The sequence below is a fragment of the Thermobia domestica genome, chromosome 8, assembly GCF_964235325.1.
Source record: "Thermobia domestica chromosome 8, izTheDome1.hap1.1, whole genome shotgun sequence".
Lineage (NCBI taxonomy): Eukaryota > Metazoa > Arthropoda > Insecta > Zygentoma > Lepismatidae > Thermobia > Thermobia domestica.
In genome coordinates this window covers 39,597,824-39,613,005 of record NC_137461.1, presented here as the reverse complement: position 1 = coordinate 39,613,005, position 15,182 = coordinate 39,597,824, and the positions used below count along the sequence as shown (strand labels likewise).

At 36.8% G+C, this 15,182-nt stretch overlaps 1 protein-coding gene across 1 annotated transcript; it reads left to right on the top strand.

The window, feature by feature from the left end:
* Positions 1-489: 489 nt before the first annotated feature.
* LOC145691689 (uncharacterized) lies at positions 490-12,886 on the top strand. The gene is made up of 3 exons (XM_081767028.1): positions 490-667; positions 10,855-11,059; positions 12,648-12,886. The coding sequence occupies exons 1-3, from the start codon at positions 620-622 to the stop codon at positions 12,776-12,778; spliced, it is 384 nt and encodes a 127-aa protein (XP_081623154.1). The 5' UTR covers positions 490-619; the 3' UTR covers positions 12,779-12,886.
* Positions 12,887-15,182: the final 2,296 nt, after the last annotated feature.

Genomic DNA, 15,182 nt, shown 5'->3' with positions numbered 1-15,182 from the left:
CTAATCAAAACTAATCTAAAAAAAGTATCCTACTAGAATTTCGTGTGCAGGTATATGCAGTGGCGTACAAAAGAGAGAGCTTTGCAGTTTAAACCCTTAAACTACTCTCGTGATCAAGATTTTATATAATCACTTTTGTCCTGAAAAGATATAAGATTGAAAATTAAATGAAATATTTAGTTCAACGTCCCACAATTATTCTATGCACCGATCCTAAGGGAGACAGTGATGATGAGAAATGTATGTAATGGTGGAATGAATAATGTGGGAGGAATGAGTCACGCACCAGAAGTGGGCGCTCTACCACTCAACCACCACGAGCCCGATATGAGATTAAGTGCTTGAACTCCAATCTCTGATGAAGTTCTAGTACGCCACTGGGCTAATGTGTTTTCTTTTACTGGAAATTACAAGTGATTCATCTTTACTGATTTTCACTTCAGGAGAAACGGAAAATTAGAAGAAAAGGAGCAGAAACGAAGGAAACTAATTAATTTTCCCTTTGCAACAATTTTATTTTCCAGGAGAAATTTTGAAGAATGGAATTCCATTAAAATAACTTCCTTCCATAGAATACAACGTTCAAAGTATAAAAGCACCGTCGAACAACTCTTCAGTTATGTTTCATTCAAGGGAATACACACACAACACAGCAACCATGTCTAAGGTAAGAAAATATATTACATCTCTTTTATCAAGTATGTTATTTATTAAATTGTTAATTACTGTTTCATCCTTGTACCAAATTGTGTCAATACCTATAATTATGTGATCTGAGCAAATTGGTTGAAGTTCAAGAGGTTTTATTTTTTTGCATTCGACTCCTAGCTAACGTATTTGTGTTTTTACCTTTCTGTTGATCACCTGCGAAAAAGAAACGTTTTAAATTAAAGTAAATTTCCTTCTGTGCCTATGATAAGCAAGCGTGCCTTCGGTGTGTAAGATCCGGGTTCGATCCCCCGTGAAAGCACATGTGGTTCGTATACCATGTTAAACTGTACGTCCACGTCTCATACAGCCTCGGTGCTAAAACCTATATCTACCAATCAAATTTCAGTCAGCATGTCTGCCTCATAATCTAGAGCTTGGTTCCTATGGGATTATCAAATATATGGTATTAAAACAGAATCTTCAAGTTAATGGGTGAACCTGCCAGGATTAATTTCAGTTAGATACTCCAAGCACTTGCGATAATATCTTTTGTGCTAATAGAACTTATTATGAAAGGGAGGGATTTATTTCCCTCCCCTTCACAATATTTGTATCAAATGTGTTATGAAACATAGTGACACTGTTCACAAAAACTTCACACACTTTCAGCACAAACAATTAGTCAAAGATTCTTTTTCCTATTTCAATTATCCACTTCCACATATCTCTGACAGCAATCCTGAAACAAAGGAGTAAAAATAACATGTATCAATGTAGCCAATATAAATTTAGAAACATCCATACTGACTAACAAGAATAATGACCTGTATTGAGTACTGTCCGGAAACGTAATACCTCTCTAAATAATTCGATAGGTGGATAATTGTATAAATACAAACGAATACATCGAGAAAAAACTGAAATTGAATATAAATTCCTTTGATGCTACAGGTAAATAGCAACAGGCAAATGGTTATCGATCTGAACTCAGATATTCACATGGTCAATATCGTGCAATGTTAGGTTTATGTTGAATTTTGAATCGGATCCCACTGAGTGCCTAAAATGCAAATTAGTGGTGTTTTAGTACACATATGAGACTACAATCTGGACAATTTTGAACAAATTCGCAGGGACATTTCTATGCGAAATTCAAAATTCGAATTTTAATTTGAATTTTCGAAGTGTTATTTTTTATTTTACAGGTTTTTTTCAATATAGTACAACTTGTAGAGCAGTCTTTTATGCTTTTAAAAAGTGTTTGTTTTATGTCTTTAGTGCACATATTAACCATTTTATGACAATTTTAAATAATCACTGTAACTGAAAAAATGTCCTTTTTTGACATTTTTGAACACCCTATATGGGGACACTTTCAGGAGGAGAGAGAGAATATTTGGAATTTTATCATCCTCCACTGTAATAAAGCTGTGCATCAATTTTTAAAAAAATTTGAGATAGTCAAGTCTGATGACTTGGTGATTTGAAATGGAATGTTCCATTATCAATTTGTCGATTTATTGACTTATATGTTAAGTTAAATACCACAACATGAATCGCTTATAGTGTAGATAGTCTTACTTTTTAACATCGCCGTTGTAGCCTATTTGTCAGAACATTCATCTCCAGAGATGACGTAGGGAGAAGAGAAGGAAAGAGATACGACATCTGTAAGATCTATCAGATTCACTAAGGAACTATAAGAGTTAGAACACCTGAGTTAAAACTACGGATGGCAAAACCGGTTTTCATAAAAACCGTAAACAGATTTCTAGTAAAACTGAAATCCGAAAAACAAACATAGCGGTTTTCTCAAATCCGTTTGGGGTTTTCTATTTAAAAAAAAATATTTCGGTTTCTTGAGTCAAACTGGTTACAGTTTCCTCAAAAACCCTGTTCGGTTTCTCTCCTGAGTAGAGTTTCGTTGTTCTCCGAAAACCAGATCCGTTTACAAGAAAAGCAGTTTTGTTTTTGAACATATTGGTTTTTAAGTATTCGGTTTGCACTTCGTTTTTATGAGAATTTACACATATTTTTGAGCTACTGAACTGATGATTGAGAAAGCTGATGAAAAATTGAACTGGTGTTGGAGAAAACCGATACTGTTTTCAGTAATAAAACAAACCGGTGTTTGTAGAAAAGGAAACAGGTTTCGGCGAAAATCAGACTTTTGAAAATTTTCAAAAACTGTCAAGTTTTCCTAAAAACCGAATATCGAAAAACCGGATTTTGTGCCACTACTAGTAAAAACACACGTAAGAGAGCGAAAGGAAGATCTAAAAACATGATTTTTTAGAAACGGGCGTCATTAACTTGTTCCGTCAACAACGAATTTGGAGGTCGTTTCCTTCACATCGTTTTGTGCATGTTTCGTGCCGTTTAGTGCGCTCATTTTTAAGTTTTGTGCACCACCAGAAGTGAGTCTAAAGGGCCTCCAAAGTGGAAGGAAAATGACACACCGTTCCGCCACTATCGAATTTCAAGGTCGTTTCTTTAGCATCGTCTAGTACCTCCTTTGTGCTGTTTTGTGTGCCTATTTGCACGTTTTGTGCATTAATGGAAGTGGGCCAAAACGGGGCTTGAAAGCTGGACGAAACTGACCCACTATTCCACCACTATTGAATTTCGCGGTCGTTTAGTTGGCATCGTTTAGTGCCTATTTTGTATCACTTTCTGCGCCTACTTCAACGTTTTATGCGTCATCAGAAGTGGGTCAAAATGGGCGTTCAAAGCGGGACAAATTTGACCCACTTTTCTGCCACTATCGAATTTCGAGGTCATTTCTTTCGCATCATTTAGTGTCTGGTTTGTGCCGTTTCGTTTGCCTATTACCAAGTTTTCTGCGTCATCACATGTGGGTTAAAATGGGCCTTCAAGTTGGGACGAAAATGACCCACTGTTCCGCCATTATCGAATTTCGACGTCGTTTTCTTCTCATCGTTTTGTGTGCCTATTTCTGCATTTTGTGCGTCACCAGCAGTGGATCAAAATGGGCCTTCAATTTGGGACGAAAACCATACACTGTTTCGCCACTATCGAATTTCGGGATTGTTTCTTTCACAGCGTTTAGTGTCTGTTTTCTACCGTTTTGTGCCTACATTTCCACGTTTTGTGCGTCAGAAGAAGTGCATCAAAATGAGCCATAAAAATTGCGGAACAATTTAATACTATTCCGCCACCAACAAATTTCGATGTTGTTTCCTTCACATTGTTGTCTGTGTGTTTTGAAAATGACCTACTGTTCCGTCACTATCGAATTTCGACGTCGACTCTTCACTTGGTTTTGTCGTGTCTTGTACCGTTTTGTGCGTCTATTTTCACGTTTTATGTGTCACTGGAAGCGGATTGAAATGGGCCTCCAAAGTGGAACGAAAATGACCCATTGTTTCGCCACTATCGAATTTCGAGATCGTTTCTTTCGCATCGTTTAGTTCTTGTTTTTCTTTTTCGAATTGTGCGCCTATTTCCATTTTCCTTATAGGCTTCCTCTAAAAAAAATCTAAGCAAGTGGGAGATGGTATTCATTTTGGGCGAAAATTCCTGTCTCTTTCATGTGCGTATATAGCATTACGTCCGCACATACACAGATGTAATGCTATATACTTACATATATATAATATCGTAAGTGTCGATGACTTTCGAACTGTTACAGTTTTTGTGTTGGAGTTAAGGCGACACAGGTGGTTAATTTCACCATCTCACATCTGAGCTCATTTTCACCAACTTCCGATGACACAAAATATTGAAAAAGGTGCAGAAAACAATGCAAAACACGCACAAGCGAAATTCGATGAGGACGGCACAGCATTAACTTGTTCCTCCACTTTGTAGACCCATTTTGACCCAATTCCATTGTCGCACAAAACGTGGAAATAGGAGCACACAACGGCACAAACCACGCACAAAACGATGTGAATGAAACTACCTAGAAATTCGTTGGTGGCGGATCAGGATTAACTTGTTCCGCCATACTTTTAGGCCCATTTTGCCCTACTTTGTGTGACGCACAAAGCGGCACAAAACGATGTGAAGGAAACAACCTCGAAATTCGATAGTGGCCGAACAGTGGGTCATTTTCGTTCCACCTTGGAAACCCATTTAGACCCACTTCCTCTGATGCAGGAAACGTAAAAATAGATGCACAAAACTCCACAAAACGGGCACTAAACGATGAGAAAGGAGCAACCTCAAAGTTCAATAGTGGTAGAACAGTGGGTCGTTTCCGTTCCACTTTTGACGCCCCTTTTTGACCCACTTCCTGTGAAGCAGAAAACGTGAAAATAGGAGTACAAAACTGCACAAAACTGGCAATACACGATGTGAAAGAAACGACCTCGAAATTCGATAGTGGCGGAATAGTGGGTCATTTTCGTCCCACTTTGGAGACCTAGTTTAACCCACTTCCCGTGACACACAAAACGTGGAAACAGGCTCATAAAATGGTACAAGACACGATAAAACGATATGAAGGAAGCGACGTCGAAATTCGATAGTGGTGGAACAGTTAATCCTTTTCGTCTCATTTTGACCCCCTTGAGGTGACGCACAAAACGGCACGAAACACATACAAAACAATGTGAAAAAAACGACCTCGAAGTTCGTTTGTGGCGGAACAAGTTAGTGACACCCGTTTCTAAAAGTTCAGATTTCTAGATCTCTCTTTCGCTCTCTTACGAGTGTTTAACTAACTCAGGTTTTCTAACTCTTATAGTTCCTTAAAGAATCTGATAGATCATACAGATGTCGTATCTCTTTCTTTCTCTTCTCCCTACGTCATCTCTGGAGATAGGCTACAGCGGCGATTTTAAAAAGTAACACGATCTACTCTATAAGTGATTCATGTGGTATTTAACTTAACATATAAGACAATAAATTGAAAAATTGATAATACAAATCTTTTCAGAGATGACTGCACTGATGCTTCAAATCTGTGCTTTTACTTCCTATACCTAAGTTAATTCACTAGTCAAAATAAAAACTCTTGAAAATTAATCACAATTTCTTACGCAACCTTCCCTTCCTCGGAGTACGTCACTGTCACATACCCGTCACGGCGATGTAAAGGCACTTATGACGATAAGGATACAACTGATTGCGATCAAAACATTCAGGCAAAACAAGAAGTGGATGTAATTATAAACGTAAACCTTATTTGGGATAGGCATTGATGACCGCAACAAATATAGGAGTAATGTTCCATACTAGCTGGATTTCGCATATATATGAAGTGGTATAACAGATACCACATTCCAGCTGTCTCCTTGCAGGTACTCGTTCTAAATAGAGACGAGGTATTTACCCTAACCCTAGTTCAGTGATGATTTAAAACAACTTCTCTCGGGGAGAATTCCAATACGCAGGAGGTTAAACTACACTGCGCTAATACCGGTAACTCTTATTGACCACGGTCGGAGATTTTCCCCGGGAGGAATTTTCGTAACTCCAGGCAGGAAATATCCCCTCAGACCACTCCTTAAAAATATCAGTGCTCAACTCTCTTGGAGGAAAGATAATGTGGTGAGGAACAGTCTATACTTCCTGTGAGGATTGGTATTGCATAATAGCTTGCCGGTAACTGTAACGAATTAAAGCCTCGACCGTGGTTTGTTGCTCAGGTTAATAGGCTTACTGGATTCAATCCTTTATAACCTCGGTGTTGATTAAAATACAAAATAAAAACTTTTAGGAAAAAACCTTCTAAAGAGACTCGGTCAAAAACTGAACCGCATTTGGAGGAGAATGGAAGCAGAAATGAATCCTGCCTCTAAATCAGGAATTGAGCTAGAATTACCCATTTAGGAGACAAACTCTTACCAACCGCACCACCAAATTATTAAAAGTATTCTACAAAGTATTTATAATCATAGAGTGAAAAAGTAAGGTAAGAGAGCCTAATTTATCTTGAGAAAGACTTTTATTGTGATTGAATTTTTAAGCAGTTTGGTTTCGCAAATATAACTCCTTTAAGTATTTATCCTGTCTCTCCGTGCATCCATCTGCCGATCCGTCCAAGAGACATAACAATTTCAAGAACTATTTGATGAATCACTATCAGTTTTAAGTTTGACATAATGATTCAAAAGTTACGTACAAATTGAATTCTTTGATCAATGTCATATTCAGTTCAGACTTGAAGAAATCTGCTCTTTCGGTTTTAACGTTCATAATTATGGAAACCAAACGGTAATAGATAGCGAGAGCCATTTTTTTTTCGAAATCGATTTAGTGTTCTAAGGATAGGTATCATCTTCTTTCTTATTCCTCTATTCAGTTCAGTGGTAGTGTGCTTAACTCTTGTCCGTGGGGTCTCTGTTTGTATGCCCGGCCAAGTAAGTTTGTGGTGGACATCATCATATTCGTTATTTTTCTCGGGGTTTTCTCCCACATTCTAATCCAATCAATTATTCCATTATCATTCTCTTGCTTTAATTACCTGTCTCCTTTAGCCTAAAGAAAAAAATTGTGAGTTGTTAAACAAAAAGGTTCCTTTTAACCTCCCTCTATTCAAGCCGAAAGTTACAGAAATCAACAACTTCCGGTATTAATGATCGTTATATTGTGAAAACGGTATTAAATTGCAAGAAGCAGTTTTCAGCAAACAATTAAACATCACTAGAATATAGCTATTTAATATTTAATCTCTCCGGCTTCAACATTGAGAAAATAGCTCTTTGTTCCAATCAAACTCATTTTCAAGACGTAAAGGCGTCACTACTACATAGTTTCAGTGCGTTATTACCACAGAACTTTACAGAAACCATTTCCGCAGTCTCTTGGATGTAACGTGAAGTACTTTCTGAGTTAATAGGATAACAGCTTACTCCATTAGGGCAGTGGCGTATACTTCTGTACAAATTTGAACGGTGAAGCCTTCAGGTATGCGTGTTTCGTTATCAGGCACACTGATGCCAACCAGAAACATTATAAAATCCCATCTTGGGAAGTAGAAATTCCCATTTTGCTCTTGAATTTCCCACGTTATACTAATGACAAAATTAAAATTGAAAAAATAACAATAAAAATTGAACTTAGGTATGTTACACATCTTCTTCAACATATGAGTAAGCTATTCGTAAATTTTGATCTTTTGCGTTTATCAAGTAGTTGATAGATAACCATTTTTCTTAACTGAAAGAGGCAGATGAACATATTTACAAAAACAAGTATATTTGGTCGTCAGGATTTAGTATTTACATAATTCTTTTGTGTCAACTTATTGTAATGAACATAAGGATATTAGAACTTTGGGCCTATGTTTAGCAGAAGGGGACCATCTCTTTTCTCTAAAAAATGTTACAATTTTGGTAATTTCTGCTCACATTCGGTTAGTTTAGGGTAGAGTTGGTTAGTTTAAGTTAGGTTAGCCTAGTTTAGGTTACGTTAGGTTAGTTTAGTTTATTAGTGTAGGGGTCCCGCATAATTTTCCAAAAAATGATAGAATTTCGCTTATTTCTACTAATATTAGGTTAGTTTAGGTTAGTTCAGGTTAGCTTAGGTTAGTTTATATTAGGTTAGGTTAGATTTGGCTACGTTATGTTACGTCTAAGTACTTGCATCATTCATTTCTCCTGTAAATTTTGTTTTTTACGTGCTTCTGGACCCCTTGTACTAAACATACTCCGAACTTTGTTGTCTAGTCGTTTAGTGTTAATGTTTCCGAACTTGGTTGTTTCTCATTTTTCATTTTATTTTTTCCGTTATTTACATTATTTGTATTTAAAAAAATACTAGAGCACAATTTACTCTTTTTGGAGCTTGTTTCTTTTGAGAATCATAAGTTACTTCTGCACTAGCATACATTTTCAGGTGACAAAACTTGACAATTAACACTGATCTCAAGATTATTAAGGAGTCATTCGTCCCCTTTCCACCCATAAAGAATTTTGTTGCTGTCAATCAAAAATCCCATATTTGCTCCCAATTGCGACAAAAAATCCCTCTATCCCTTTTCAAGAAATGAATGTCAAAAGATTTCACAAAACGAAATTTTTCCCACTGGTTGGCACCACTTTTCAGGCACAATCTAACGAGACATTAATTTGGGTCTCCACACAAATACGTTTCTTTTAAAACACTTCGGAAAACCCAAAACCTTGTCGATTCCACTGTGCATCATCACCATAATATTTGTTCGAAAAACGTCACCTAACATTAATATTCTACATATTTATGAACCCGCATGAAATGCAACAGAGTCGTCAGGACTTATCTGTTCTACCACTAAAACGTTTACTTATTTTTACTATACTGCTTTTACTATACTACAATTACTATATTACATCTACTGTAATTATTAATAACAGTAGATGTAGTATAGTGTAGTATATTATTAATAACAGTAGTATATCTAATACGAGTGCTGTAATTATTAATTTCCTCTAAATCACTTAAATTACCGGTAATTTTAAACTTTAAGTAATTTCTTTACCTGTTCCTAATTGCTTTATTCACATGCATTATAAACTTATAATATTTCATTATTATACTGTAAGTTCACAAAAAAAAAATAATACTTTCCCTGTCATCTCTGTTTGAAGAAATGGTGTGATTTTGATGAAAATTTTTGTAATTCGTTTCATGATGAAGGTTTCCACCAGATAATTATATCCTCGTTAATATGCCTATAGAGTACTGACAGATCTTCAACTTGGGTTTGTGTCACTTGGGATAAACACGAAATTCGGCGCCCCCAATTTACATATACAGAGTGGTCCGGAAGTGTGCGTACCTCCCCTTTAGTTTCAGTTTCAACAGTATAGTGTTAGTTATGGTAGAATGTCTGTACCCAGTTACCTTGAAGTCTTAAGAGTCTTAAGGGTCATAAACATCGGTATGATCACCATCCATGTCGTAACATAGCTGATTTGAGAACATCGGTATGATCTGAAGTTCTCGCAGATGTTTTGCGGAGATACTCCGGAGTCACGAGGGTGAAGGCGTGTTCCACAGCTGCTCGTAATTTCTGCGTTGTGTGATATTGAGTGTTTCTTACTTGTTGCTTTATAAAACCCCAGAGAGCATTGTCTGGTATCGTCAGATCGGGACTTCTTGGAGGCCAGGCAAAGGGAGCTGGTGAAGATGTACAACCTTTTCCAATCCAGCGGCCAGGAAACGTCTGATTCAGGTAATTGCGCATGTGAATCACAAAGTGCGCTAGTGCTCCATCCTGCTGTATTACAACAGTGTCTTGGATACCATTTTCTTCCAGTTACCAAGCAATTTTACCAAACAAATGTGGGTAAACCTAAAACCGTCATAAAACACCAATTAGGGGTACGCCCAGGCTCTATATTGCTCATTTAGGCACCTTTTCTACCAAATACCTGATTACTTCTCCCTAATGCAGCAATTGTTCAAAGAAATTTCAACGAAAGAAATCTTTGATTAATGATGTGGCCAATAATAGCCTACTAGCCAAAGTTCAGTAGGAAGAACTGTCGATATAACATAGATTGACTGAAATAGATCTTCTACTCTTTCGTCTCTTAGGGTTTAGTTAGTGTACAAGCCTTTGACGTACGAGACCCGGGTTCGATTCTCAGCTGGAGCTCATGTGGTTCGAATCCCACGTTAAACTGAGGTGAACGTTTCATATAGTCCCGCTGCTGAACGATACGCAAAACTCAAAATTAAATCAAATCAAAACATCTCTTCTGGTTCTGAATGTGGCGTCTCGTTTCCTAAGGAGGCACTTTAACGAAAAGCGGCGATTGGGGGTAATAGGTTCTTTAATAGGCATTTGAGACTTCTTTCTTGTTATTAGAGAAAGTCATTTGATTTAATAAATTATCAATTTTTTATCAATTTTAATGTAGGTTCTTCAAGGTTAATTTTCAGAATTAGTGCTTTTTTTTATGTTTCTTAAACGACATCGTCCAAGTTTTACATACATTCAGCATTGTGCATGCGTGGATTGAGTTAAGATGACGGGGACGCTGGATACTAGGCCCAAAGAGGTTGAGAACTACTACCTCTGGGCTTCTTGCTAACTTTTGGAGCTATCAGAAACCTTAAAAATATTAATTAAAGCACAAATATAAACGTTTTTATTTTTATGTTCGATAGTTTTACCGATGGCTAATATTACAGGAATTCCCTAGAGGAAATAGACGACTATCGTTTTTATTTATTTATTTGCAACACAGTCTGCATAATAGTTTGGAGATATACTATTCTCATGTTCTCTTCCACTTATATTTCTAGCTTTTCGTTGTTCTCGCCTTGATGGCTATCATTGTGTTGGCTTCTGCCACTGAACAAAAGAAAGCCTCAAAGGAAAAGAAAGCAACTGCAGAAGAGAAGAAAGAAGATTCTTTGGAAACAGCTAACTCTATTGGACTTGGCTACACTGGTCTTGGATATGGCAGTCTTGGCTATGGACTTGGTCTTGGATATGGAAGATACATAGGTAAAAAAAAAAAAAAAAAAGTTTAATTATTTACAAGGAAGAGTCGTAAGTCTTTCAATATTTCTACAACTCCAAAAGTAGCTGCGTGTATGCCCTGTGATAGATGTTAAGTACAAGGTGAAACTTGGTTAATGTTATCCTAGAGAAAGTTTCAGTCATGCAATTAGCCGTCTCACAGAGCACAGGAATTGTGCAACTTTTTTGTCTTTTTGTGTAATAAATTGTTGAAACTTGCAGGCAAATAACAAAATATTGTCTTTTGAAAATTGAAGTGGACTCTGTGTAAGTTCTTCAGCTCAAATGTAACACTTTTACAGATAGGAATTCTCCTAATATACTTTTACATGTTTTGCTTACAATAAACCAGACGATTGTGGTACCAATTGGACGGCTCGAAGTCGCTCCATGTAGAGGCATATATGTATTTTACGTTAAACTATTGTTCCAAAGATGTTAAATTCACCCATCCTATGTGAAATGGATGCCTCAAGAATCATGGGCAAAAGGTAGGCTTGGTACTGACTAAACGCCGAGGTGAAGAAAGTGTGGAACGTTGTTTCTGCAGCAGCCCTTAGGACTGCTTATTATGTCCCAAATAGAAAGCCATCCTGTACAGTAATTATTTACACGATATGTAAAATGTTAACATTTTTCAGTTGAATTGCAACTACGCAATGACTTAGGAGTCTTCTTTTGAAAATACCAGCGTAGCTAAACTCACTTTTACGAATCTATACAAATTCTAAATTAGCACCTACTTCTAGTATTTCGCCATAACTTTCGCACCTTCAAATGCGTGTTACTTACCCTGAGACAATTGAATAACAACACCTACCGCTATAATATTTAGCTAAAATGCTTTCTCATCCCTTTTCGTTTATTTATTATTTCATACACAATTCTAACCTCTTCCCAAATCAGCAAAACAATTTACTCGTATCACACTCTGAGATCAAATCAATTCATTAACTATATATTACCAATTATAGATAATAGTCTACGCTGTTATTCGTGATCAAGTATGACCTCAGTACTGGTCTAGTGGCTAACATGTGGTGCATCTTTGTTTCACGAGGTCTCGAGGGTTTGATTCTCAGTGGAGGAGTTTTCAAATTTGAACGCATTACTACAACGAATCAACTGATCGTGCCACATAAAACATCTCCGTTTCCTTTGAAACATTAGCTTTCTATTGAAACTCAGAGAAAGAGTAACTTAAGTTGTTGAGACTGATTGTCAACAAATTAGAATTTTTGTTGCTAGAATCTGTAAGCAAGTAAAATATGGAAAGTGTTTAAATTTCGAGCTATACTGGTAATACTGAAAACATGGTCATATTTACACTGTAAATGATTTAACCAAAACAATCAGTTGTCAAAATTGGACTATCATTTATTATCATTTTTTGGTAGTCTTCAATATGTGAGCAAATATTTATGAATATTTACTAATGAGTTTACGGTATCTTACCAACATCTTAATATAATTGTGGTATAGTTATTTTACTCGTATTAATCTAGAATAGAAGAAGATTAAATTTAAATGTTTATGTATTATAATCGCATAAATAATTACCTTATTATTCTAGGTTACCCAGCCTACGCTGGTTATGGTGGTTATGGCCTTGGCTACAGAGGTTATGGCATCGGTTATGGAGGTTACGGACTCGGCTACAGAGGTTATGGTCTTGGATACGGAGGTTATGGATACTATGGATAAATAAATGTTTATTAACCTCTATATGTTAAACCAAAACATTACTGTACATAGAATATGTGTAAGAATTATGTATGTGAACAAAAGTATAAAATAAATACAATAGCATAAAACACAGTATGCACTAAGAATGTTATTGAAGCAACTAGCTTTTCGTACCTGTTCGTGTTTAATGTTAATTCAGAAACTGAATAAAAAGAGTTAGCACTCGTCGATGTTTACGCTTAATTCAGAACATTCATTAAAAGAAAGGTAATTAATGTGTTTACTCATTTTCAGTATGTGACAATTTTGAATTTGGAAAATGAAATCTATTATTTAAACTTAAACTTCAACTACAGGAAATTGCTTTAAGAAGTCCTTTTTTACTCTCAATAAATGTGTAAAATTCTACAGTCCCTATCATCTCTTTAAAATTATGTAAACAGATGAACAAAATATATTAATCATTGATAAATGGTGAAAGGTGATAGCTTTGGATTTACAGAATGAAAGTTACTTTTTAAGTATATACTTCAAACTAGATACAAATTTGAAAAAACCGGTCATAAATGGGTTGGTAAGAAGTTTGCAGCGGTTACCGCCTTTAATCAAAATAACAGCAATATTTCTGGCCAGGCCGGTGAAAAACCGGCCAGTTGGCAACCCTAATTTCGCTTCAAATTTAAAGCATTGGTCATACTATATCACGCATTACATTGAAGAAGACTCTACAACCCACTAGAATCTTCACAGAAGACATTGCTACACATGAAAGTTCGCACAGAACCACTACAAAAAGAAACATTACTCCCAATGCTTCAAATGAAAAAGTTTTGGGCATTCGCAAGTAACTTGCCAAGCTCTGCCTCGGTGCGCTAAGTGTGCCTGCTCTCATTGGACGTACCAATGCGAAAACAAGACCAGAGACACACCAGCAAAATGTGCAAATGTAAAGGGGCTCATCCAACTAATTATTTCGGATGTCCGCGAATACAACAAATCCTACAAGCAAAACGGAAAACAACACCAAGATGTACAATCTCATACTTCCTGGTGAAGTGTGAAGACAAGCCCATTTGCAGCACCCAGTTCTGCTTTCCCCTTTAACAATGAAATGGAAAATGAAGAATAATTAACCTGTCCCGCATTTATTAACATTGCCACCAATTCCAAACGCTTGTGAGGAGTTGATTACCTGTACCTGTACCACTGGATGCAAGACTATTTGGTGCAACTGTAAACCAAACCCATACACACCATTTTGCAAATGTAGGAAGTTGAGTGACACTTGTATGAATCAGTAACTGAGATTTGATCGGAATTTTAATGTTCGAGCTGATATAAAATCAACAGCTTGGTACAATGCATCATGTATTTCACATACCCTACAAACCGTTGCAGTGTCATTTGAAGAAAATAATGTTCCTACGATCATATTCCGAATAACGATCATATTAAGTTTGCCGCAGTGGCTCAGTGGTAGAGCCTTCACCTCTGGTGCTTGGGGTCCCGGGTTCGATCCCAGCCCCCGCCAAGTGAACTTTGTGGTGGACAAACACCGTATGCGTGGGTTTTCTCGGGGTTCTCCCGTTTCCTCCCACTTCCTTCATTCCACCATTTTCATTCATTACTCATCATCACCGTTTCCTTTAGCCTAACCGGCATAACCGTGGGACGTAAAACTCAAAGATTTCATTTCATTTCATTTCAATGACTGCCTCGGAAATCGTTGACAAAATTCATGACGTTAATTTTCAAAATGAGAGAATCTCAGCAGAATATGACAGAGACATTTCTCAGGAATGCATCGGCAGCATAATTCAAAATGACTTGCCCGTTAATTCTCTTTAAACTAGGTTTCCAAAAACCTGTCAGCAGATCCAAAGCGTAAAAGAATGAGAGCATCAAGGGAAGTCATCTCGTATTTTGACTGCAATGCCGATCAATTTCTGTCCCGAATAGTGACATGTACAAAACATGGTTGTATTACTTGATTCTAAAACGAAACAATGGCGGCATTCAGGCTTCCTTTGCCCCAAGAAGCTCAAGAGATAGAAATCGGTTGGGAAAGTGTTTACCACATTCTTCTGGAATAAGAGAGAAGACGTACTCATAGACAACCTGTCCAAGGGTCAGACATTTAATGCAGAGTATTACTCTGCACTAATCACAAAACTGAAAGACAAATTGAAAGTGCAACGCCGAGGAAAATTGAAAGAAAGAACAAAGGAATTGTGTTTCTCTCGGACAATTGACATTGCATGGTCTAGAGTTTTAGTGCCTTGGTCATTCTTCCTATTCCCCACATCTAGCTCCGTCAGACTATTACTTATTCTCCAAGTTCAAACAACACTTGCAAAAAAATAATTTTGTATCTGATAAATAGGTGATCAGTGCTACGGAACAGTGGTAGCGAGGGACTGTC